We start from the raw sequence: 26,462 nt of genomic DNA on the forward strand, positions 1-26,462 counted from the left end.
CTCTTGACCTCAAGTGGTCCTCCTGCCTTGGCCTCCTAAAGTGTTATGATTACAGGCGTGAGCCACAGCACCCAGCCTAAGGAAGATCCCTTGAGCCTAGGAGTTTGAGGCTGCAGTGAGCTATGATTGTATCACCGTACTCCAACTTGGGCAAAAGTGAGACCATGTCTCTAAAAAATAATAATAAAATAAAACAAAGTATTTACAATGGAAGGAATCTGTGGTGTTACTTTTAGGTAATCTCAGAAGAACTTTTCAAACTCAGATGTACATATGCGGCAACCAATGTGCATATGGAGATACTGACATAGAGAGAAAAATGTTCAATCTAATATTAGCCAGTAAACATACGATGCATTAACTGGAGGAGTTGAAAGTCCATAACTGAAGGTACTGCTTAATTTATCAGGATCAATCAATCAAGAAAAACACCCACATAAAAAAACAGGGTGGTATTTTTTAGTACTAAAGATTTATAATAAACAGATCCTCAGATTTAGGTAGATCATTTTTAAATGCCATTAGTGGTCACTGTATGCAACACAGTTGCCCATAGCTATTAACAAGTTATTTTGGCATGCATTACAAACATGTATTCAAATTAACTATAATTTTTTGTGTTTATTTCTAGAGCAAATTAATTAATGGCTTTCACCTTAAAGGCTTAAAATGTTTTAAAACTTCAAGTCATTAAAGATGTAATGACATTAAAACTATGTTTGAAGGCTGGGCGCAGTGGCTCATGCCTGTAATTCCAGCACTTTGGGAGGCCGAGGCAGGTGGATCACTTGAGGTCAGGAGTTTGAGACCAGCCTGGCCAACATGATGAAACCCCATCTCTACTAAAAATACAAAAATTAGCCGGGTGTGGTGGTGTGTACCTGTAGTCCCAGCTACTCAGGAGGCTGAGGCAGGAGAATCACTTGAACCCAGGAGGTGGAGGTTGCAGTGACCCGAGATTGCACCACTGTACTCCAGCCTGGGCGACAAAGCGAGACTCTGTCTCAATAAAAAACAACAACAACAACAAAAAAAAACAAAAAACTATGTTTGAAAGTATATATAATTTGTAATAATATACACGGGAAGAAATAAAAGGTTATTATGGCAATCTGAGTTTCTTAATCCAAAAATTAAAAGTCAAAACACATTTCATATGTAAGAGTTAAGTGGGTTTTTTTCTTTATTCGAGTAATCATTTAGACTATAATACATTATAATGGACAACCATGTGACAAAGTACTGTAGTGTATGGTTTGGTGTAGCCTCCTTGCCTCTAGGATGGGATTTTTTCCAGGTGATTCTTCAGGATCTGACATCGATGCCCAACACAGGCTTTCCAATGGCAATGCATGAGTTCTAGAGGTCACTGCCCCATCTTTCTTCAGGTGCTGTGTGCCATTTTCTCCCACCCATTTTATCCTCCATTACTTATAAAAACCCCACTCTAAAATTCAACCTATGTTATAAAATTGACAAAATCATGAGTTAGTACACATTTTTCCACAATGATAAAATTAAGACTCAAAATGTACTATCTTGTTTGCTCTAACTTTTGAAGGATTTATATAATCTCTAAAGAGTCAGAGTAATACATAACACAAAACATGCAAACAACCTTATCACTGGGTGTATATAATATGCTGGAAATTGCTAAAGTACTGAAAAGCTTAATTTTCTTGGAATAGCAACTGTCCACTGAAAACTATAGTATTCAAACAAAAGGTTATTTGTTAAGACATGAAAATACAGTACCTGATTTGGCATAAATTGTGAGATCTTTTTCACTAGTAAAGTGCTTAATTAAGAAACATTTTTCCACTATTAATTTGTCGAAGGCACAAAGTATCTTTGTCTCTCTCTTTAAAGTATTAGTTTTTTAAATTATGGTACTGCCCATTTAAATTTTACTTAATCAGAAAGCTTTACTGTTTTTTTCTCTCAGCAATTAAAAAAAAACTACTTGAAGAAAAACATTTAATTTTTATTTTCAAAACGTTGCCATAAACATACATACAACACTGAATTTGATCCCCTCCATTGGCTGCCTGTGTGCCATGAAGCACTTGTGACAGAAAACACATGTAAGCTTAGGGTAAAAGTTTATAAGGAATCAACATATCTTCCAAAAAGAGGGGGTAGGGGCAAGAGGAATCAATAAGTTTAAAAATCATAACTTTCATTTTATAAAAAATAGTTTGAATAATTTTCTTATAAATCTTTAATGCTTACAAAAGCAGGACATACATTTAAAATAGTCTTTTTAACACAGATTCATTTGTACAATGTGGTCATAAGAAAAATAACTAAAATGACATTTCAGTAGTCTATATTCTCTTCTCAGCAAATTCCACATAAAATTTAACTAATTTACAATTCAAAATAAGATTTTAACTGCCAACAATGTCAGACTAGTTGTGGTTAGTACCTGAATATCAAGCTCTTCTTCATTTTATATATTGTACCAAAATTTTAAATACAGCTCAGCAGTGATAGGTACTAATAACAATACCTGACTACATGGTTACCACCCATGACTACTGCATTGCAGCTTAAAACATGCTTTGGTCAGTAAATTTAAAAGATATAAATCAAATAACAAGGCCATAAAAGTTGTTCTAGAATTTCCTGACCTTAAGTAAATTTTAAATACATCGACAAGGCAAAAAAAAAATATGATCAAATATGCAGAAAGGTTTCTATTTTTTCAACCGTTTGGCATTTTATATTATTAATTTCGCTGTTTAAAATAATATTTTATACCCCTGTGCACTGATTATCGTTGCTCTCCGAATTAAAACTAAACTACAATTACCTTTCTAGAATGTCCAGTAGTGTATATATTAATTGCTCCTTTTGCATTTCCATGAAGATGATCCTTCATCCTGTAACTTTTTAAATTTTGGACCAAGAAAGAACCACCAACCAAATCCAATGAAAACACAAATAATGGACTCCACATAATAACCATCCAGCGCTGTAACACATGAGCCACCCAGTTTTTTGCAAAGCTGTAAAAATAAAACTATAATAAATAATCCACAATTTCAAAATGAAAGTATTTAGCAATTAACATGCTTCTACTTTATAATGAATTAATCAAAATATATTTTTCTTAAAACATTTCAGTATTTCACTGAATTCCAATGACAAAATATGTTAATGTATCTTAATCCCTCTAATGCTACTAACAGGATTAAAAACAATTTTCAGTTCTTGCTGTAAACAATACTCATTTTCTTTTTTGAGACAGGGTCTCACTTGTGGCCCCGGCTGGAATGCAGTGGTGTGATAATGGCTCACTGCAATCTCTGGCTCCTGGGCTCAAGCAATCCTCCCACCTCAACCTTCTGAGTAGCTAAGATCACAGGCGTGCACCACCATGCCCCATTAATTTCTATATTTTTTGTAGAGATGGTGTTTCACCATGTGGCCCAGGGTGGTCTTGAACTCTTGGGCTCAAGCAATCTGCCTGCTTCAGCCTCTCAGAATGCTAGAATTACAGGTGTGAGCCACCACACCCAGCCGAATATTTTTTTTTGTTTTAGAGACAGAGTCTCGTTCTGTGACCCAGGCTGGAGTACAGTGGCGCGATCTCAGCTTACTGCAACCTCCGCCTCCCAGTTCTAGCTATTCTCCTGCCTCAGCCTCCTGAGTAGTTGGGACTACAGGCACACACCACCACGCCCGGCTAATTTTTTGTATTTTAGTAGAGATGGGGTTTCACCGTGTTGCCCAGGCTGGTGTCAAACTCCTGAGCTCAGGCAATCCACCCGCCTCGGCCTCCCAAAGTGCTAAGAATACAGGCGTGAGCCACTGCACCTGGCCCGAATATCTATTTTCAGGATGCAGCTTTCACATTCGGAAATGTGAAGAAATTTCCAGTCCATCTACTCTAGAAGTAGACTAATGTCACTTTGAAAGAATTTATCAACAAACCACTCACTACTGAGGTTTAGTTATAACTGTTATAGGAATAGCCAATGGACATTCCCTTTTTCTATCACTACAAAACTTAAGCTATTAATTATGCATTTATATAGTGCCTGCTGTGTAGGACAGTGATCGTCAAGGTGGGGGAAAGAGAGATCACCTCTCCTTTACTGAGAAACGCCTTTAAGGGAACTAGTCTTGCTGATTTGAATAATTATAATCTCAGCCTTGATGTGAAAGAAAAAATATATGTAGATTTCTATACCAGAACCGATGGACAGACATGATTTTTAAAAAAGATATAGTACTTCTAGAGGCAAAACAAAGATATTAATATCTTAGTATTAGCTTAATGTTATCTAAAATTAAAACATACTTACCTCAACAGCATCAAGTGTTTGACAATTCTGGTTTGATGCTCCTACACACTCTTTTACTGTGAGGGGATCTACAAGCCAAAGAGCTACTGTAGAAGGCCAGTTTCCTCCCAGATTGGACACGGTATTTAAAAGGGTCATGTATGTTCCTCCAATAAGTGGATCACTAACTTTTGCATTGAAAGCCATTATAGAAACATACATGCTGTACACTGTAACCTACGGAAAAATGTAAAACATCTTTAGTATGATTATAAAGCTTATAAAGCTACAGTCTAAATTAAGAACATCAAAATTATAAACCTGAAAATTAATTTTCATGATATTTACTGAACTCAATTCAACGAATACTTATCAAGCACCTACTATAGGCCAGACTTTAAGATCACAGCAATACAGGCCAGGCGCGGTGGCTCACGCCTGTAATCCCAGCACTTTGGGAGGCCGAGGCGGGCAGATCACGAGGTCAGGAGATCGAGACCATCCTGGCTAACACAGTGAATCCCCCGTCTCTAATAAAAAATACAAAAAAAAATTAGCTAGACATGGTGGCAGGCGTCTGTAGTCCCAGCAACAGGAGGCTGAGGCAGGAGAATGGCGTGAACCTGGGAGACGGAGCTTGCAGTGAGCCGAGATTGCGCCACTGCACTCCAGTCTGGGCGACAGAGGGAGACTCTATCTCAAAAAAAAAAAAGATCACAGCAATACAAAGATGTGACCTTGGTCCCTCTGTGACATTGAAGAATTTATTCTAGGCTAGAAAATAGGGAATAAATAATTACAAATGCAGGAAGTATTGTAAATAGAAGTGCACACATTGTGTTACTGGAGCATAAATATAAATGAGAGATTAATTCTACCACAAATAGTCAAGAAAGACTCCACAGAGAAAATGTAAGATGAGGTGGCATTAAAGGATACATAATGCATACAGCAAAATGCAAAACCTCATTATTTGTACTGTACCTAAATATATATCATATATTGCATGTGTATATATACATATTTATATGTATGCATTATTACACATATACTCAAATATTTAAAGAAATAGGAATATATATATATTTTCTCCTACATATACACAAGAAAAGTATTTCAAAATTTATGTGACAAACTGGAGAAAAACATCCTTAAGAGGCAAAAAGTATTTAAAAGGCAAGAATTAACCTTTAATTTAGAAAGATGGAAACAAACTGTGTTTCCATAATGGTATTCCTTTGAATACTGTTTTTAGGGGTGTTTACAGAAAAAGGAGTTCCAAAGTCAAATAAGACTGAAAGACATTAACTTACACAAAATTGAAAAGGTTCCTTTCATTGTATGCCTTTTGAAATCTTTACAACATAAACTCCTTGAGGGCAGGGATTTGGGCATGATTTATTCAGTTATATTTCAGTACTCAGAATGGTTTCTGGCAGGGAATAGGTGTACACTTAATATTTGTTGAAGAAGCTGGGTGTGGTGGCTCATGCCTATAATCCCAGCACTTTGGGAGGCCAAGGCGGGTGGATTACCTGAGGTCAGGAGTTCAAGACCAGCCTGGCCAATGTGGTGAAACCCCGTCTCTACTAAAAATACAAAAATTAGCCAGGTGCAGTGGTGCTCACCTGTAATCCCAGCTACTTGGGAGGCTGAGGCAGGAGAATCACTTGAACCCGGGAGGCGGAGGTATCACAGTGAGCCGAGATCGTGCCACTGCACTCCAGCCTGGGCAACAGAGTGAGACTCTGTCTCAAAAAAAAAAAAAAAAAAAAAAAAAATTTGTTGAAGGAATCATTAAGCCTTATTACAGAAGGCTTATGTCATACATCATTTCTTGAATTTACTTGGCCTTGTACCTTTTTTCCCCCATAAAGCATCTGGTTATCTGAATTTCAGTGACTACACTTCAGGAAATTATCAAATGAAATCCAAAGCTAAATAAATACTTTTTGGGCTACAACATACTGACAGAAATACTGAAGCATTGACTAGTTAAAGTACTTCTTTAACCTTCTATTACATATCTAGCCTTAACTAAGCATGTGCAAAACAGAAAAAAAAATTATATTTGACAGTTTGGCCTCAATAATTTTATAAGCATAGAATTTATAGTCAGACATGATCCACTATGGATTTCTCCTAAATGATTTACTGTATGAACAAAACTACTGAGATTACCTGGTAGTCATATTTTTAGGTTTCAGTTAAAAATTAATTCATACATTAGCAAATATAACTTTCAAATGATATAAGCTAGAAAAATCCAAAGTGACTCAGAAATATGCATTACCAACAACTGCAGTTAAGTCCCAAAGGTTACTTCTGGGTCTTTGCCATTTACTTGAATCACTTGCACCCAGAAGAAAAAAATCTCATTCTGGGCCATGCGCGGTGGCTCATGCCTGTAATCCCAGCACTCTGGGAGGCTGAGGCCAGTGGATCACCTGAGGTTGGGAGTTCTAGACCAGCCTAACCAACATGGAGAAACCCCGTCTCTACTTAAAAAAATACAAAATGAGCCGGACATGGTGGCACATGCCTGTAATCCCAGCTACTTGGAGGCTGAGACAGGAGAATTGCTTGAACCCTGGAGGTGGAGGTTGCGGTGAGCCGAGATTGTGCCATTGCACTCCAGCCTGGGCAACAAGAATGAAACTCTGTCTCAAAAAAAAAAAAAAAAAAAAATCTCATTCTGCAACAGCAGCTTAGGCTAGAGCAAAGTGGGGATTCCTTCTTTTAGGGATTACAAACATATTTAACAAAGAAAGAAAAAGCAGCTTGACACAGCTTCCAAAATCATAAAGAGTAAGTCATAACTTTAAACATAGAAGCTAAGCCAGGGCCAGGCATGGTGGCTCACACCTGTAATCCCAGCACTTTGGGAGGCCGAAGTGGGCAGATCACTTGAGGTCAGAAATTCAAGACCAGCCTAGCCAAGATGGTGAAACTCTGTCTCTACTAAAAACACAGATAATTAGCCAGACATAGGCAGTGGGCAACCAAGCCAGACTTTGTCTCAAAAAAAAAAAAAAAAAAAAAAAAGAAGCAGAAGTTAAGCCAGAAACTAGGACCTCTACTATTTCTCAATACTTTCAGAAAGAAAAGATATTAGGAATTCAAGAAAGAATGAACTGAAACCTAGGGATAAACTGAGAAATACTTAGCAAGAGTAGAATTTGCTGGCTTTGGAATCAATTCTAAAATGTAACAAATACTTGTTGAATAATTTTTTTTTAAACGAATGAATGAGTAAGAAAGTCTCTTTCAGCCAGGCGCAGTGACTCGCACCTGCATTCCCAGCACTTTGGGAGGCTGAGGCAGGTGGATCACAAGGTCAGGAGTCAAAACCAGCCTGGCCAATATGGTGGAACCCTATCTCTACTAAAAATACAAAAATTAGCCAGGCATGGTGGCACATGCCTGTAATCCTAGCTACTCAGGAGGCTGAGGCAGGAGAATCGCTTGAACCTGGGAGGTGGAGGTTGCAGTGAGCCGACACTGCACCACTGCACTCAGCCTGGGTGACAGAGCAAGACTTCATCTTGGGGGAAAAAAAAAAGAAAGTCTCTTTCTATGAACAGAACTCATTAAGTGAAAAGTCATAAAGTTTAAAGCCCACCACCAATAATTTCTTCAGTGTCAGATTCATGCTTAAATCTTAAAATATATTATCATTATTTTAAGGCAATTACAGAAGGCTGTCTTCTTTATTTTACACAGAACAGTTTATTTCCTGAGAAAACTACAGCAAGCTTACCTGATGTAAAGCATAACTCAGCAGGACTATGATATAGTAATATACAGGGAATCCCCCTTGATGTTCTACTTTAGGAGTCCACCAAACCAGTAGGGCATATTCTAACCCAAGCAATAATCTATAGAGAAAGAAACATTGAGTTGACTTCCATTTTAGCTTAAATAACAACAACAACAAAAACAGAAATCCGTGTGCCTACCATATGAAAGAAGCTGTATCTAAACCTGTTAGGAGGTTAAAAAGATAAAAGTGCACATAAATAATATTGCAAAAAGATGCTTTTCAAACCTTTTTCCATATATATAATTCTACACTCAGATGTTAGTGATATTGATGAATGTTCCTCATTTTACCCTTTCTTAAGGTTTTATTTCTTAAGGTAAGGTTTTATTTCTTAAGGTAAGGTTTTATTTCATTTTTACCTGTAGGGCATGGCTTTGTAAAATGTGTTTAATGGCTGGGGACCTGCAGTGTATTTGCTGATAATCAGAGGCAGTATTATCTGCAAAGGAACCATTGGAACTGCCAATAAGGCTAAATGTTCTTTGGGTACTCCCTCTTCTACCAATTTCAGTCCTGTTACAGCATCTGCTGCTGAAAAACCAATCTGCAATATAAAAACAAAAAAGTATTTTAATTCGTGACTTATGAAATATTTTCCTCCATGCATATGTAAGTTCTTCAAGAATCTCAATTTTATTACTGACCCATGACAGTTACAAGTGAGCATCATACCATTATACCTGGTACAACAATCAAGTTATACGAGGTACATTTTGCTTTATGGTTTTCTAATAATATTAAGTGAAAACAACTGAAAATTCAGTACTGGTAGGGATTGTAGATGGCTATAAATACAACTAAATTTCCACTTCAAAAAGTCCAATCTGTTATAGTAAACAGGGTCAAAAATCCAAATTTACTGATTTGTAAGTTTTAGGTTTAAAAGAACTTAAGCCTTTAATTGACCCAAATAAATATCGTTAAAATGAAGCATAACTGCCATATATATATACATTTTTAATGATTTCTGACTGACCATAATAAAATTTCCTAAGTTCATCTAATGTTTCAAAAGTAATTCTGAGAAAACATATCTGAGAGATTGAATAAAATGAGAGGGATAAAGTATAGTTAGACTAATTCTTAAAAACAGCACAAAAAAGAGTAAGAATTAAATTAAGATTATTTAGATAGCCTCAAAGTATCTCCCCATGAGTCAGTTTTTAATTACAAAAGGAAAAATAGTACTTTTACAATAGATTAGCAAAGCAATTAAAGTTAAAAACAACAGTTAAAGGGATAAAGAGACATGATATGGCTTTCAATATAATTCCCTGCAGACATCAAAACATTACTTCTTTGATCTTCCTGTCTTATATACCTGAATAACCTCAACCCAAACAAGAAGAAACATGAGAGAAATGTAACTAGAAGCCCATTCTACAGAATAACTGGGCTGTATTCTTCAAAATTGTCAAGGATATTAAGGACAGTGAAAGGTCATACCAACTGAATGCAATGTGTGATCCTAGATTAGATCCCCAACAAGAAAAAAATTAAAGTTATAAGGACTGTTACTGTGTAAAATTTGGATATGGACTATAATTAGATAATAATATTATATCAATTTAAAATTTCCCAATATTGAGTTATGGTTTTGTAAGCAGAAAACTTGTTCTTAGGAAATACACGCCTGTCACGCAGGGGACCGGGGTTCGATTCCCCGATGGGGAGACGAACTAGTTACTGCCGGGCACAGTGGCTCACACTTGTAATCCCAGCACTTTGGGAGGCCGAGGCGGGCAGATCACGAGGTCAGGAGATCGAGACCACGGTGAAACCCCGTCTCTACTAAAAATACAAAAAAAAATTAGCCGGGCGTGGTGGCGGGCGCCTGTAGTCCCAGCTACTCGGAGAGGCTGAGGCAGGAGAATGGCGTGAACCCGGGAGGCGGAGCTTGCAGTGAGCCGAGATTGCGCCACTGCACTCCAGCCTGGGCGACAGAGCGAGACTCCGTCTCAAAAAAAAAAAAAAAAAAAAAGGAAATACATACTTAAGGTACTTATGGATAAAAGTGCATAATGTGTACAAATTACTCTAAAGTATTTCAGAAGACATATGTAATGGATATACACAGAAAGAGAAAATCTACAGAATAAGGAAAGTGGAGCTAAATGTTAATAATTAGATAATCTGGATAAAGGATATAAAGGAGTTCTACTAATACATTTTCAAAAAGTATGAAATTATATCAATACAGTAGGCAGAAAGAAATTATTTAGGCAGATAGTGAGGGCAAAAGAGACCCTGGCAGAGCTTCCCTTCTAACAAAAAGCAGCCCCAAAATCATTTCTTTTCTAACAAAGAGCAGCCTGAAAAACTTGAGTTGCAAACATAGATAAGCTAGCTGGAAGCTTGAATGGGGGAATGCCAGCCGCTGCACCAACAGAAAAGGGCTACCTGGGAGCCAGGCATGTCCACTATGAAAGCTCCACCTTCTCTTTTTTGTTAGCATGTATACAGTAAAAAAATGGGCAACATGTTGCAGCTCAGGCAGAGAACCCACCTGCATAATAAAAAATCAGTGTGGGGGCTGCCAGAAATTCATGCCCTATGTAAATGGCACACCTGGACCTTACCAGTTTTTCATGCCCTATTTAAATCAGACACCACCTCCCCACTAGCTCATCTAAAAAACCCCTTGATTTCACCACAGATCTGGCAACACATTTTTCCAGTACACCTCTCTGTAGCACAGAGCTATTCTCTTTCTCTCGCCTACTAAACTTCTGCTGTTAACCTCACTCTTTGTGTGTCCACGTCCTTGATCTCTGTGGCTGTGAGACAACAAACCTCAGGTACTACCCTAGACCACGAGGCCACTTCAATATCACACAAACATTTTTTTAAAAAAAGAAATTATAAGGCTGGGCTCGGTGGCTCATGCCTGTAATTCCAGCACTTTGGGAGGCCAAGGTGGGTGGATCACGAGGTCAGGAGATTTGAGACCATCCTGGCCAACATGGTGAAACCCCATCTCTACTAAAAATACAAAAACTAGCCGGGTGTGGTGGTACACGCCTGTAGTCCCAGCTACTCAGGAGGCTGAGGCAGGAGAATTGCTTGAACCGGGCAGATGGAGGTTGCAGTGAGCTGAGATCGCGCCACCACACTCCAACCTGGTGACAGAGTGAGACTCCGTCTTAAAAATAAATAAAATAAAAAAAAGAAGAAATTATAAATAGTATACACTGTAACTTACTTCTTGGAATAGAGCCAAAGAAAATTTTACCATAAAAAAATTAAAGGTAACATATATTTCACTTAAGTCCAGAAAATAATTTCACTTACATTTTACTCATTCTCTTTGTAAAAATAAGACATACAAATTGACTTTGTTTACTCTTAAAATGTTAAAAGTTAAAAGTCTTAAAAGTTATATAGTAGGAGATATTTGTAATATACATATCTAATAAAAGACTCAAATCCAAAACATATTTTAAAAAGTTTGGTCTGGCATAGTGGCTCATGCCTGTAAGCACAGCATTTTGGGAGGATGAGGCGGGAGGATTGCTTCAGCCCAGAGGCTCAAGACCAGTCTGGGCATCATAGTAAGAACTCTTCTCTACGAAACATTTTTTTTTTTAATTCACTGGGCATGGTGGTGACACATGCCTGTACTTGGGTGACTGAGGTGGGAGGATCACTTGAGCCCAGGAGGTCAGGGCTGCAACGAACTGTGATGGTGCCACTGCACTCCAGCCTAGGTGACAGAGACCTCATCTCAAACAACAAAATCTAAACAGAAACGAAAACTTTACAAATTTAAAGAAAAGAGCGACTTTGGATATTCAAATAGTCAATAATCACATGAAAAGATGCTCAAGTTCTTTTGTCATTAGGGAAATTCAAATTATGGCAATAACAAGAGGCCATTACACAACCACCAGAAAGGCTAAAATTAAAAAGATAATATATGCCGGGCACAGTGGCTCACGCCTGTAATCCTAGCACTTTGGGAGGCCAAGGCGGGTGGATCACGAGGTCAGGAGATTGAGACCATCCTGGCTAGGTGAAACCCCATCTCTACTAAAAATATACAAAATTAGCTGGGCGTGGTAGTGGGCACCTGTAGTCCCAGCTACTCGGGAGGCTAAGGCAGGAGAATGGTGTGAAACCAGGAGGCAGAGCTTGCAGTGAGCCGAGATTGCGCACTGTACTCCGGCAGGGGCGGGGGCGGGGGGACAGAGCGAGACTCCGTCTCAAAAAAAAAGATAATATATGTGTTTTCAAGCATGTGAAACTCCTTGAAATCAGAACTCTCTTACACTGCTGGTGGCAGGGAAAATTGGAACAACCACTTTGGAAAACTATTTGGCAGTACATAATACTATGCATCTTCTACGAACCAGCAATTCGATTCCTATATATTTACCAATCAGAAATGTGCACCTGTCTTCACCAAAAGTCACATATGTGAATATTTGTAGAAACACTACTCATAATAGCTCTAAAAACCTGTTGATAGAATGGATAAATTGTGGCATATTCATACAATGGAATACTATACAGTAATGAGATAAACTATTGCTATAAAAAAATGGATAAATTCCACAAATATAATATTGAGCAAAAGAACACATGCATCAAACATAAAAATATATATTGTATAGTCCATTAATATATAGTTCAAAAGGAAAGAAAATTAATCTGTAGTATTAAAAGTTAGGAGAGATGTTATTGGGGGGAAGTTTAAAAGAAGAAAACAGTATTATAGACTTTGTAATTTAAGTACCTTCTTATATATTGCTGGAGACAGTATAAATTAGTATAACCTTTTGAAAAGCAATTCAGCAATCATATTACATTCATTGACCCACTAATTGCCTGCTTAATAATCTACAGGTTGGCCAGGCACAGTGGCTCACACCTGTAATCCCAGCACTTTGGAAGGCCGAGGTGGGCAGATCACCTGAGGTTGGGAGTTCGAGACTAGCCTGACAAACATGGAGAAACCCTGTCCCTACTAAAAATACAAAATTAGCCGGTCATGGTGGTGCATGCCTGTAATCCCAGCTACTCGGGAGGCTGAGGCAGGAGAATCTCTTGAACCCAGGAGGCAGAGGTTGTGGTGAGCTGAGATCACACCGTTGCACGCCAGCCTGGGCAACAAGAGCAAAAATCCATCTCAAAAAAAAATCTTAAAAAAAAAACTATTGGCCAGCCTGTGTAGCAAAATGAGACCCCCCTCTCTTTTTTTTTTTTTGAGACGGAGTCTCGCTCTGTCGCCCAGGCTGGAGTGCAGTGGCGCAATCTCGGCTCACTGCAAGCTCCGCCTCCCGGGTTCACGCCATTCTCCTGCCTCAGCCTCTCCGAGTAGCTGGGACTACAGGCGCCCGCCACCTCGCCCGGCTAATTTTTTTGTATTTTTAGTAGAGACGGGGTTTCACTGTGGTCTCGATCTCCTGACCTTGTGATCCGCCCGCCTCGGCCTCCCAAAGTGGGATTACAAGCGTGAGCCACCGCGCCCGGCCTGAGACCCCCCTCTCTACAGAAAATTTTAAAATTACCTGGGTGGGTCAGGTGCGGTGGCTCACGCCTATAATCCCAGCACTTTGGGAGGCTGAGACGGGCAGATTGCCTGAGCTCAGAAGTTCGAGACCAGCCTGACCAAAATGGTAAAACCCTGTCTCTACTAAAAATACAAAAATTAGCCAGGTGTGGTGGCTCACACCTGTAATCTCAGCACTTTGGAAGGCCGAGACGGGCAGATCACCTGAAGTCGGGAGATTGACACCAGCCTGACCAACGTGGAGAAACCCTGCCTCTACTAAAAATAAAAATAATTAGCCAGGCATGGTGGTGCATGCCTGTAGTCCCAGCTACTCGGAAGGCTGAGGCAGGAGAATCACTTGAATCCAGGAGGCAGAGGTTGCGGTGAGCCGAGATCACGCCATTGCACTCCAGCCTGGGAAACGAGTGAAACTCCGCCTCAAAAAAAAAAAAAAAAAAAAAAAAATTAACCATTTCACTCTAGCCTGGGCAACAAAGCGAGACCCTGTCTCCAAAAAAAAAAAGGTCTACTGGAAGGAAATATCCAGAAAATCACAGACTTATGCACAAAAATATTTGCTAGTGCGTTTTTATAATTTAAAAACATAAAATATACAACAGAAAAATGAGTAGATTATGGTAAATTTAAATTTACACACTATATCATGTAGCTACTAACAAGTATGTTTTCAAATATGTAATGCTATAGAAATGTTTGGTATAACACAAAGAGAAGATAAAAAATTTTATGCAGTATGATTCAATTCTACTTTTAAAGTAAATGAGTAAATAGGCCAGGCACGGTGGCTCATACCTGTAATCCCAGCACTTTGGGAGTCTAGGCAGGTGGATCACTTGAGGTCAGGAGTTTGAGACCAGCCTGGCCAACATAGTGAAACCCCGTCTCTTCTAAGAATACAAAACTTAGATGGGTATGATGGCGTGTGCCTGTAATCCCAGCTACTAGGGAGGCTGACGCAGAATTGTTTGAGCAAGGGAGGCAGAGGTTGCAGTGAGTGGAGATCGTGCCACTATACTCCAGCGTAGGCAACAGAGTGAGACTCAGTCTCAAAATAAAATAAAATAAAGTATATGAGTAAATAAATATATGAAGTATATGTATACACACACACATGCACACACACATATGTAGGGAAAAAAGGGAGGTTCAAAGGAAATATACCAAGAAGGTCAATACTGTGTTTTTAAATTAATTAATTTATTTATTTTTGGGATGGAGTCTCACTCTGTCACCCAGGCTGGAGTGCAGTGCGCGATCTCGGCTCACTGCAACCTCCGCCTCCCGGGTTCAAGTGATTCTCCTGCCTCAGTCTCCCGGGCAGCTGGGACCAGTGTGCACCACCATGCCCAGCTAATTTTTTTGTATTTATTTTGAGGTGGAGTTTCACTCTTGTTGCCCAGGCTGGAGTGCAGAGGCATAACCATGGCTCACTGCAAACTCCACCTCCCAGGCTCAAGCTATCTTCCTGCTTCAGCTTCCCAAGTAGCTAGCACTCCAGGGACGTGCCACCACACCCAGATAATTTTTTTAATTTTTTGTTTCGCCGTATTCAGGCTGGTCTTGAACTCCTGAGCTCAAAAGATCCTCCTGCCTTGGCTTCCCAAAGTGCTGGGATCACAGGCATGAGCCAGCACATCTGGCCTTCTTTCTATCATTAAGAGGAAAAAACACTCACTATTTAAAATGAAAACAATGAGGCTAATGGTTCCTTCAAAGCTGTCAAAAGATAGGCGTAAAGTGTTTATATACATAGATTTAAGTATATAAAATGAAAATCCTGTAAGATTGCAGATTTTAAAAATATTAACTCCAACACTAGCAACAGTTCACTGTAACAAAATATACTTAGCTTTATTCTAGCCTAACATGTTAAAAATATTTTTAGAACTATAAAATTGAGACACCCTAATATAGAATAAAAGTCACCAGTAATCCCCGTTTCTCTTATGGTATAATTTTCCTTTCAGTACTTAAATAATTCAATCAATTTTTTAAAAATCGACTTCTAATACTCATATAATTCTATATTTATTTATTTATTTATTTATTTTTTTATTTTGAGACAGTCTCACTCTGTCACTCCAGCTAGAGTGCCATGGTGCAATCTCGGCTCACTGCGTTCAAGTGATTCTCCTGCCTCAGTCTCCCAAGTAGCTGGGACTACAGGCACATGCCACCATGCCCGGCTGATTTTTGTATTTTTAGTAGAGACAAGGTTTCACCGTGTTAGCCAGGCTGGTCTTGAACTCCTGACCTCAGGTAATCCACCTGCCTCGGCCTCCCAAAGTGCTGGGATTACAGGCGTGAGCCACCATGCCTGGCCCTATATCTTTTTACATCACACTCTAAGTAAATAATTGCATTACTCCAACATTAAATGTATACTCATTATAAGAAGACAGAGCTTTGATTTTTAAAGATATTAATCTCCATGCCAAGCATTAATATCATTCAGGTTCACATTTACTAACAGTTCTCCAAATGGACATAATTCTTTACAATACTCCAAGACATTTAGCTTACTTTAAAATTAAAGTTGATATCATTATATCTTTTCAAATACATTTAATAAACAGAAAATATTGTTTTTCATTGTTAAATTCTAACGGTAGTGGAAAGGGACCTGTGATATGAAAAAGGCATTGAAAGTATTCCATGATATTGATATTTATAAGAAAATGATAAATTTGATTTATAAATCTCTTACCTTTGCAGTTAGAATCAGAAGGCAAAATGTCAGAACTGCTGGCATTTTTATAATTGCAAAAAGCAGCTTGTAAGTATCTGTGATCCCTTGTGTTTCTTCTTTTACTACTGATACTTCTTTGTTTTCTTTTTTCAGAAGGGCAACCAATGTTGTTGTTATTAAAAATACAGTTCCCCAGAAAAAAAGGAAATCTGAAAATGTTTTAAATCTATAATTAATTTTTAAAATGACATAATTTCATTGATACTAAATAATTCTATATACAATAACTTTCAATTAAAATGTTATTTAAAAAATTAGCCAAGTACAGGGACTCATGCCTGTAATCCTAGCACTTTGGGAGGCCAAGGTGGGAGGATTACTTGAATCCAGAAATTCAAGACCAGCCTGGGCAACATAGTGGGATCCTATCTCTACAAAAAATAAGAAATTAGCCAGGCTTGGTGGTACACATCTATAGTCCCAGCTACCTGGGAGGCTGAGGACTACCTGAGCCCAGGAAGTGGAGGCTGCAGTGAGCTGTGATTGTACCACCACACTCCAGCATGGGCAATAGAGTGAGACCTTGGCTAAAAAAACAACAACAAAAAAGTCAACATTTAGGTACCTCTTTATTATATTCAAGGCATTGTACCAGGCACAGCAAATGAACAAAAAAGTCCTGACTCTTAAACGTAGAGACCCAAAAGAGACAGTGACAACAACAACAAAAAAGGCAGGGGGTGGCGGGCATTACATTTAGTGTACAACTGAGTTGAATGAACAAAAGCCTATCATGTCACTTTATTCAAGGAAAGTGCTAGGGGTGGGAAATGATTTTCATATCCCCTAAGGTCCATCAGTTATATTTCTTATATACCCAAGCCTTTTCAGTTCTTTATTAAATTTGACAACAGGTGATTATTTACATCAGATTTTCTACCTTGTATTTTTAAACTTTCTAATGCTTTCAATCTGTTTAAGAATAACCTTCTCATCTCAATACTATGATACAAAAGGCATTTGCTCACACTCGTAGGTGCAGAATGAGGACACATTAAGAGTACTGTCTGGGTTGTTTCAGTGAAAGACAGTTGAGCCATTAGCTATCACCTTGAACAAATTTAGTGGAGGGAGTGAATAATGGTCTGGAAGATTCTGCTAAACAGCTAAAAATAATAGTAATAATGGAGGTATAATTTATTGAGTGCATAGCACATGACAAAAATATGCTAAGCATTTTACATGTATGAACTCCTTTACTTCAACAACCCAGTAGATCCTTTACTTGACCAGCCCAAATTTACAGGTGAACAAACTAAGGTTTAGGGAAGTCAAGCTGTCCAAGTTACATTCTAAGTCAGTGGTAAAATTGTGCTTTCACACCTTATAAGTACAACTAATTTCAAAACTTGTATCTCATTAACCACCCTGAGAATTGCATTTTAGTTTGCCACTAGAAAACTTATGAGATAACCCTGTCTCAGTTTCTTCATCTGTAGAAGAAGATTTGGCTAGAAAATCCTTGCATTATAGCTCAAATATTCTAGACTTGTGCTCCATTTTAGATGTTTTTACTTTTTATTTTATGGTGTATGTGGCACAACTGATCAAGGACCCTAGTCACCTCTCCTCAAAAACAATTAGAATATTCTTCAGTCAGGGTTTTTCCTTAGATTGAATCTTGCTCTTGCTGCTGTGCTCACTGAAGGTGATCACTACAGTTTGAACCTCACTTATGAGGGAGAAATACAGCATTATTTGTTTAGATCAATTTCACCTTGGTATTTAAATATTCCTTTCTTATATGTTATCTCATTTGATTCTCATAGCAAACAGGATAGGCTAAGCATGTGTTATTACTATATACAGATGAGGAAAAGAAACTCAGAATACTTAAATCTTTACCAAAGGTAAAATCACTAAGAGGCAGAGGTGGAGGCAGAACTTGAATCTCAACCTCCTGAAGTTGAGTCTTACATTTTTTCATAATTTTACACTGCCTACATAAAGGTGTATATACAAATTTTTTTTTTTTTGAGACGGAGTCTCACTCTTGCCAGGCTGGTGTGCAGTGGCACGATCTCAGCTCACTGCAACCTCCACCTCTCGGGTTCAAGCAATTCTCCTGCCTCGGCCTCTGTAGTAGCTGAGATTACAGGCGTGTGTGCCACCATACTCAGCTAATTTTTGTATTTTCAGTAGAGATGAGGTTTCACCATGTTAGCCAGGCTGGTCTTGAACTCCTGACCTCAAATGATCTGTCTGCCTTGGCCTCCCAAAGAGCCGGGATCACAGGTGTGAGCTACCGTGCCCAGCATAAAATAACATCTTAACATAATTTCTAGCATTTTGGAATCTGGTTCAAAAGGAATGAACAACAATGTATTAATGACATTATCCTTGTAAGTGAGGCTAATGTCCTCTTTTTTTTTTTAGTTTAAGTAATAAATGTTTAATCAAAGAATTTTACATATTAATAACAGCATTCACTTGGCATGTCCACTATTTTTGCATTCTTAATTCCATCTGCAAAATGAGACGAATAATGACTTGTTTACTGTTTCACGTACAATATTATTCTCATTGAGCAGGGTTTTGTTCATTTGTTTTAAAACAGTTGTTTAACAAGCCCTGAAAAAAATAATTTTCACTGTCACCAAAATTCCAATTAATATTAAGTGAAAAGTAAAAGTTTTCCAATTATATAAGACTTAAAGAGTTCCATTTTTCTAAGCAAAAGATTGTAAATTTGTTTAGCATAGTCTACCAATTTTAATAAACACAGTCCATCTAAAATTTAAATTCCTTGATACCACACCAAGAGAAAAAAGAAGAAGAAACTAAGCAGGTTTCAGCAATGTTTGCAGATAAGATTATTTCTTTCTTTTTTTGAGACAGGGTCTCACTCTGTCACCCAAGCTGCAGTGCAGTGGGGCAAACTTGGCTCACTGCAGCCTTGACCTCCTAGGCTCAAGTGATCCTCTTGCCTCAGCCTCCCAAAGTGTTGAGATTACAGGTTTGAGCCACTGTATCCAGACAAGGATATTTCTAATTTCTTTGTGCTTTGAGGAGAAAATACATAAAAAGAAGGAAGTAGTGACAACGGGTCAGTTACAAAGCCCTAATTCAAAGGGTTTCCATATCTCACACATGCAGAAGAATGAAAAAGCCAATAGCTCAGAGATGCCAGGAAATATATCAAGAAGTTTTATGAACACAATTATCACAAATCAGACCAGTGTTAATAAATGATAGCCAGTAGTCTTGTTAGACTTATTAACATTGCTTTGATGCTAGAGACATCCATAGCCTGTTATGCCAACAACCATAAAGAAATATTATTACCAAAAACATGGAAATATTTCATTATTAACACTTTGGTTAATTTTGATTTATGTATTTTATCATTATTACCAAAAATATGGAAATATTTCATTATTAATATTTTGGTTAATTTTGATTTGTGTATTTTATAAATTTAAGCATACATGGTATATAAATGTATGATCAAGGTATCAAAGCTGATGTTCAAGTTTCATAAACATGATTTTCGAGTAAAGGCCTAAAAAACAGACTAAATACTCTAAAGCGGCTGCAAGATCTTGTCCAGTGCTTTCATGAATGCAGAAATTAACAGCATGTAACAATTTATTAGTAACCAATAAAGGTACAATAGCTAGCACCTGAGCATCTGTTATAAGATCTGGGAAAAACAGAGGACATCTCATTTAAATCCCAAAATCACTTTCCAAGATAGGCATTATTACTCCTACTTTATACACAAGGAAACAGAATCACAAGCCAGAAAGTGCCAGAAATGGCATTCAAACTCCAGTCTAGTTCTAAAGCAAGAAATGTTTTCCATTATATCATCCAGATATTCAGATACAACCACAGCAAGTAAGCTCTCTTTTCTATCAGCTGGACACTGCTGAGAAAAAAGGTTCATATTTTAGCTCCAACCATGAGGTCTGGAACATAGATACTTTCCCACACTTTTTTTTTTTTTTTTTTTTTTTGAGACAGAGTTTCGCTCTTTTTGCCCAGGCTGGAGTGCAACGGCGCAATCTCGGCTCACCGCAACCTCCGCCTCCTGGGTTCAAGTGATCCTCCTGCCTCAGCCTCCCAAGTAGCTGGGATTACAGGCATGCACCACCACCCCAGCTAATTTTTGTATTTTTAGTAGAGACGGGGTTTCTCCACGTTGGTCAGGCTGGTCTTGAACTCCCGACCTCAGGTGATCCACCCACCTTGGCCTCCCAAACTGCTGGGATTACAGGCATGAGCCACTGCGCCTGGCTCCCACACTTCTTTAAACTGGCTACTTGTATTCCCCCTTCTCACCTCCATCTCCCCATATGGTGATATGCCAAAGGAAATTCAAATGCTCAGGATAAACAAACTTGGTGCGTCTTCCTAAAGAATTCATTTTATTCAATAAATTATAGGGAGATTACTTTAATGAGAATAAATAGGCTGGGCACGGTGGCTCACGCCTGTAATCCCAGCACTTTGGGAGTCCAAGGCAGGTGGATCACTTGAGGTCAGGAGTTCAAGACCAGCCTGGCCAACATAGTGAAACCCTGTCTCTACTAAAAATACGAAAAGTAACCAGGCATGGTGGCACGTGCCTGTAATCCCAGCTACTTGGGAATCTGAGGCATGAGAATCACTTGAACCCAGGAGGCAGAGGTTGCAGTGAGCCAAGATTGCACCACTACACTTCGGCCTGGGTGACAGGGCAAGAAGCTGTCTCAAAAAAATAAAAAAGGAATAGTTTGTCTTTCTGAGAATGTAGGGTAACATTTTAAGCCTAGACATGAATACTAAAGAGTGTATTATAGCCTATATAAGAATACCTGGTCTATCTAGAAATTGGTCAATTAGTCTTTTCCAAATTCTAACAGGCATTTTAAGTCATATAAATTATGTGTTCTGAAAGCAGGACAAAGAAATTGGTCATCAGGCAGGAATTAATGGTCCTGCTCTCTTTCTAATTTAAAGCATCAATGTCTTACAAATACCGTTTTTATTGTCATTAGTTTGGTTAGATTCATACTTATAGCATCAACTTTTTCAAAGCAACACTTTCTCTCATTTATTCCTGTATGTGCATGCCTATTTATAAACAAACTGATTTATAAACTCTAATATCTTTAGCTCTCTTTTCTGTCATTAGACCATCTTGCTCCCTGCTCCTAAACCCAAATATGCTGCTCCCTATTCCAATCACTTCTAAATGTTACTCCTGCTGCTAGAGCAGAGGGCCTCAATTACCAGTTTACAGGCTAGATCTGGCCTGAAGACATAGATTAGATAGATGGCAGATAGACAGATGATAGATTAGACAGATTTTTTTTAAAGATGGGTCTTGCTACGTTGCCCAGGCTGCAGTGCAATGGTTATTCACAGACACTATTATAATGCACTGCAGCCTCGAACTCCTGGCCTGAAATGATCTTCCTATCTCAGCCTGTCAAGTGGCTGGAACTACAGATGCATGCCACTCTACAGATGGGTGCCACTGTGCCCAGCTAAAGACATGTTTTTATATGAGCCTAAGAAATGTTTTTAAAGTTAGGAAATAAAGGAATTTCTAGTTTCTCTTGAATACTCCTAAGATCTAGCAATCTTGCCAGGCGCGGTGGCTCACACCTGTAATCCAAGCACTTTGGGAGGCCGAGGCAGGCGGATCACAAGGTCAGGAGATCGAGACCATCCTGGCTAACATGGTGAAACCCTGTCTCTACTAAAAATACAAAAAATTAGCAGGGCGTGGTGGCGGGCACCTGTAGTCCCAGCTACTTGGGAGGCTGAGGCAGGAAAATGGTGTGAACCCTGGAGGTGGAGCTTGCAGTGAGCAGAGATCGTGCCACTGCACTCCAGCCTGGGCGACAGAGCGAGACTCTGTCTCAAAAAAAAAAAAAGATTTAGCAATCTTGGGATCTTGGGATCCTATTGTCACAAAACTACAACTTATTAGAGTTGATGCTCCTCACCTTTAGAGGGGCATGGATTTCTCAAATTATCTCTGTCCCCTCCAACTCAGATGACTCATTTACATTATCTATCTACCCAATATATTCTGTCTCCACTTATCTGCAACAATCAAAACTGTTAATTACAGATAGTATTTTATTTATTTTTTATTTATTTATATTTTTGGAGATGGAGTCTTGCTCTGTCACCCAGGCTGGAGTGCAGTGGTGTGATCTCGGCTCACTGCAGCCTCCACCTCCCCAGTTCGTGATTCTAGTGCCTCAGCCTCCTGAGTAGCTGGGATCACAGGTATGCGCCACCACACCCAGCTAATTTTTTGTATTTTTAGTAGAGATAGGGTTTCGCCATATTGCCCAGGGTGGTCTTGAACTTCTGAGCTCAAGCAATCTGCCCACCTCAGCCTCCCAAAGTGCTAGGATTACAGGTGTGAGCCACTGCACCTGGCCAGAACTTATTTTAGAATTAAAAAAACAAAAAACAATTATGCTTCCTTTTACTACTCGGATTTTCTAAACATTGCCTCAGTGTTTAGCTCCTCTTTAATCACCTAAGCAATTATATTTCTGTCATATAATTCTTCCTGTGCTATATAACTTTTTCAAAACCACTGGTTTTTCTTAATTATCCTATTAATAAGTTCCAGAAAGAACAATGTTATAAATGTGGTATGTTCAGTCATAAAAAGGAGAATGAAACTATAGGAATTCTAACTTTCAACTAAAATGGTTGAACCAGAAATAGCAATCCACTATGGATATAAACAGCTGAATTAAAAAGTAAGCTAGTTTTAGAATCTACTGCAGAACAAAGTTCAAACTCCACAGGAAAAAAAAAAAAAAAAAGCAATTCAAAATAACAAGTCACGGCCGGGCACAGTGGCTCACACCTGTAATCCCAGCACTTTGGGAAGCCTGGGTGGGCAGATCACTTGAGGTCAGGAGTTCAAGACCAGCCTGGCCAACATGGTGAAACCCCATCTCTACCAAAAATACAAAAATTAGCCAGGCATGGTGGCACATGCTTGTAATCCCAGCTACTAGGGAGGCTGAGGCAGCAGAATAGCTTGAACCCTGGAGGCGGAGGTTTCGGTGAGCCAAGACTGCCCCGCTGCACTCTAGCCTGGGCAAAAAGAGCGAAACTCTGTCTCAAAAACTCCTGACCTCAAGTGATCCTCACGCCTCAGCCTCCCAAAGTGCTGGGATTACGGATGTGAGCCACTGCGACTGGCCAGCAGTGAATTATTCGTAAAGCAGGAGTGGAACCCCAGAACACTGAGACCAATCTACCTGGGTGCAAAGCAATTATCTCTCAGCCAAACAACTGAGGAAAAAGTACTATCACCATCATTTCACCAGTAATAGTGGCTCACTCACTAGCAGTTTGAGGAGGTGTACATAAGGTTAGATGTGTGTGAGAATGAATAAGATTGCAAGAGATTAGTATAGTTGTGACACCTCCTACCACCACCCACAGCTCTGGACATTTACTCTGCTGTGAATTTCCAAGGTAGCACAGAAGCTGAGAAGTTTAGCTGCTTAAATTTCAAAACAGAATCCCCTAAATTCATCGTCACTGACAGAATGAAGAATTCCACTATATTCCCGACATTGTCATTCCTGCTATTGGTCATTGTACTTGTTTTCTAGCTGTTAACAAAAGTTAAAAAAAAAAAAAGAAAACAAAATAAAAAAGCTTAGGCCAGGTGGGGTGGTTCACACTTGTAATTCCCAGTACTTTGCGAGGCCGAGGAGGGGGAGGATCACCTGAGGCCAGGAGTTTGAGACCAGCCTGGCCAACATAGTGAGACATCCCCCCGTACCCCCAACCATCTCAATTAAAAAAAAGAAGAAAAAAGAGAAAAACTTACATGTGTTTTACTCATGCAGAGAACGGGGAAATTTCTTAGAACTTACCCTCCATTACTTACAGGACAAACTTTAAACTCTTTTCCCATAGTAATTAAAGAAAATCTTACTAATTTAGTCACAGCCTTTCTCAGCATGACTTCCCAAACCCAGTTCCACAATTTAGACAATGTCCTGTACTTTTTTGTACTTTCCTGCCTCAGTGCACTTTCACTTTGTGTTGTGCATTCTGGTGTGCCATTTCCTGGCCTCGTGGAATCTTATTCAAGAACAAAGTCAAATGTTATCTGCAATGTGAAACCTGACTCCCAAAGGCAGTTACTAACTGGCAACTCTGAACTCTCCTAAAATGTTCATCTTCCCTATTTCTTGAGTGCAGAACTCTGCCTTATTCATAAGAGGCCTTAGAATCCCGTCCCTTAGCTGACTCAATGTATGAACGAAGAAACCTTGTTCCATTCACTAGAAGGCTGGATTCTGGGTACAACGGTAGGGGTAGAAATGGATTAGAAAGTATAGAGCTAGAAACCTAAAACCAACAAGACAAAAGGAAAAATGTGAACCATATGAGCTACACTTTTTAAAAATGTGCATTTGTGTATTAAGCAAGTAGCATGAATCCCTGGACTCGGCTGTGTTATTTGATGGGTTGCCTCTCCCTGTTAACTGCATAGTGATCATTTGATTGCTCTAATATCATTCATTTTGGCTTTAATATTTCAAAGAAGCTCATTTGGACGAAACAGAAAACTTACCTTGAGTTATCTCCCATACAATGATTTCCAGTAAATTAATGAGCTTCCCTCCAACGTCACACACTCTTTCAAAAGGATAAATAAACCTAACACCATAATAGCTTAAATATACTACCTGAAAGAGTAACGATTCCTCTGGGTTGAGGCTGAAACCGCAAATATTTGTTACAAAAGTCGGCAGATTCAAGGGCCAAAAACAAAACATTGCCCAAAAAGTAACCCGCTGTTTGGCCCACCGAATTGCAAGTAGAAGCATAACCCACATTTTCCCTGGATAACATAGTTAACGCCCAACCATCGACAGCAATGTCCTGAGTGGCGGCCAAGAATTCAAACAAAAAGAATGCCACAGTGAGAGCAATCACGTCGGGTGTTCTGCCATCGGTATTCCCAAGCAAACGGTCCACCTGAGTGGATAAATAGATCATGAAGAGTCCTAGTATATACTGTGTCGGGACAAGCCAAGATTTGCGACGACCGAAGTTCTTAACGTAGACCGCATCAACCAACGGGGCCCAGAGTAATTTGAGACTGAAGGGCCAAAAGACAAAACTGAAGAAAGCTTGGTCTGTATAGCTAACATTTTTGCTTTGCAAAATGAGTGGGATGCTTCCCGCCAAGCCCAAGGGAATACCCTGAAGCACGTAAAGAAAGAGTAGCAGCAAAATGCTGCTTAGTTCGGCCCGGAAGCTCCGTGGGGCTTTTAAGAAGTCGCCAGTGCCGGTATCCCCCAGAAGAGCTTCTCTGTCCCCTTCCCGGCCCGCTGAGTCCAAATGACCGTCATCCCAACCGCCTGGCGGCAGGGGACCGCTCTTCATATCCAGAGAGTGACTGAAATTTCCTGGCCGCCGTTGCCGGCTGCTGTCCTTGTGGGAGATGGTGGGTGACATATCAGAGACGATGCAGAGCCCCGTCTGTGGGGGTCCGGGGCTGAGCGTTTTGGATCCGTCCAGTCCCAGGTCCAAGGCTGTCGCGCTGGACCAGGGTTTCGGTGGCTCACGGGATGGTGGCAGGGCTCAGAGCGATAAGGGCACTTCTTACTGCAGCCCGGAGTCCTGAAGCCGGGAGCCAGTCCTCTGGCTAGAGGCCCAGAGGATGCCTGGATAGGTTCCCCCTGGAACGGCGTCAAAGAGCCTGAAGGAGACCCCCAGGCAGTAGCGCCGGGCTCGAGGCTGGAGGTGTGTGCCGTGGTGCCAGGATGGAAACCAGCTCCTACCTGCGGCGGGATCGAACGGCCGGTCTCCCGACCCAACACCTCCAGCTCTTGCCGCTACCAATGCGACAGAGAGCACTTTCTCCACAGGACTCCAGAAAAAGCATATAACTTCCTGCCTCGCACTTCAGGAAGTGGTCCCAGTCTCTAACAGGTCCCTTCCCAGCCTCCAGAGCAAGCCAATCAGGGACACGCTCTCGTGGCCCAGTTCGGAAACAATGCTCGGTGGGAACCTGCAATCTTGGCTGCCGGAATCTTCGGGGAGGATTAACGCTGGCGCACCGTGCGGCCGGGGCGGGGCGCCGCCCAA

At 39.7% G+C, this 26,462-nt stretch overlaps 1 protein-coding gene across 2 annotated transcripts; it reads right to left on the reverse strand.

The window, feature by feature from the left end:
- Positions 1-1,159: 1,159 nt before the first annotated feature.
- Positions 1,160-26,418, reverse strand: SLC33A1 (solute carrier family 33 member 1). Of its 2 annotated transcripts, XM_003256330.4 has the most exons (6): positions 25,055-26,418; positions 16,338-16,528; positions 8,475-8,659; positions 8,053-8,170; positions 4,314-4,529; positions 1,160-3,011 (listed from the first exon to the last, which is right to left on the reverse strand). In XM_003256330.4, exons 1-6 carry the CDS (start codon positions 25,827-25,829, stop codon positions 2,844-2,846), a joined length of 1,653 nt encoding a protein of 550 aa, XP_003256378.2. In that variant the 5' UTR covers positions 25,830-26,418; the 3' UTR covers positions 1,160-2,843. The 2 variants fall into 2 exon arrangements, with proteins under 2 accessions (XP_003256378.2, XP_030678607.1); XM_030822747.1 differs by lacking the exons at positions 8,053-8,170; positions 16,338-16,528.
- Between the last annotated feature and the right edge of the window lie 44 nt (positions 26,419-26,462).

Source organism: Nomascus leucogenys, chromosome 11 (genome assembly GCF_006542625.1).
Source record: "Nomascus leucogenys isolate Asia chromosome 11, Asia_NLE_v1, whole genome shotgun sequence".
NCBI classification, from domain to species: domain Eukaryota; kingdom Metazoa; phylum Chordata; class Mammalia; order Primates; family Hylobatidae; genus Nomascus; species Nomascus leucogenys.

Coding starts and splice junctions, on each gene's coding strand:
- SLC33A1 (XM_003256330.4), bottom strand. CDS start 25,829: ATGTCACCCACCATCTCCCACAAGGACAGCAGCCGGCAACGGCGGCCA. Junction 16,529..25,054: donor AGGAATCGTTACTCTTTCAG/GTAGTATATTTA, acceptor AAACATTTTCAG/ATTTCCTTTTTTTCTGGGGA. Junction 8,171..8,474: donor TACAAAGCCATGCCCTACAG/GTAAAAATGAAA, acceptor CTTTCTCTATAG/ATTATTGCTTGGGTTAGAAT.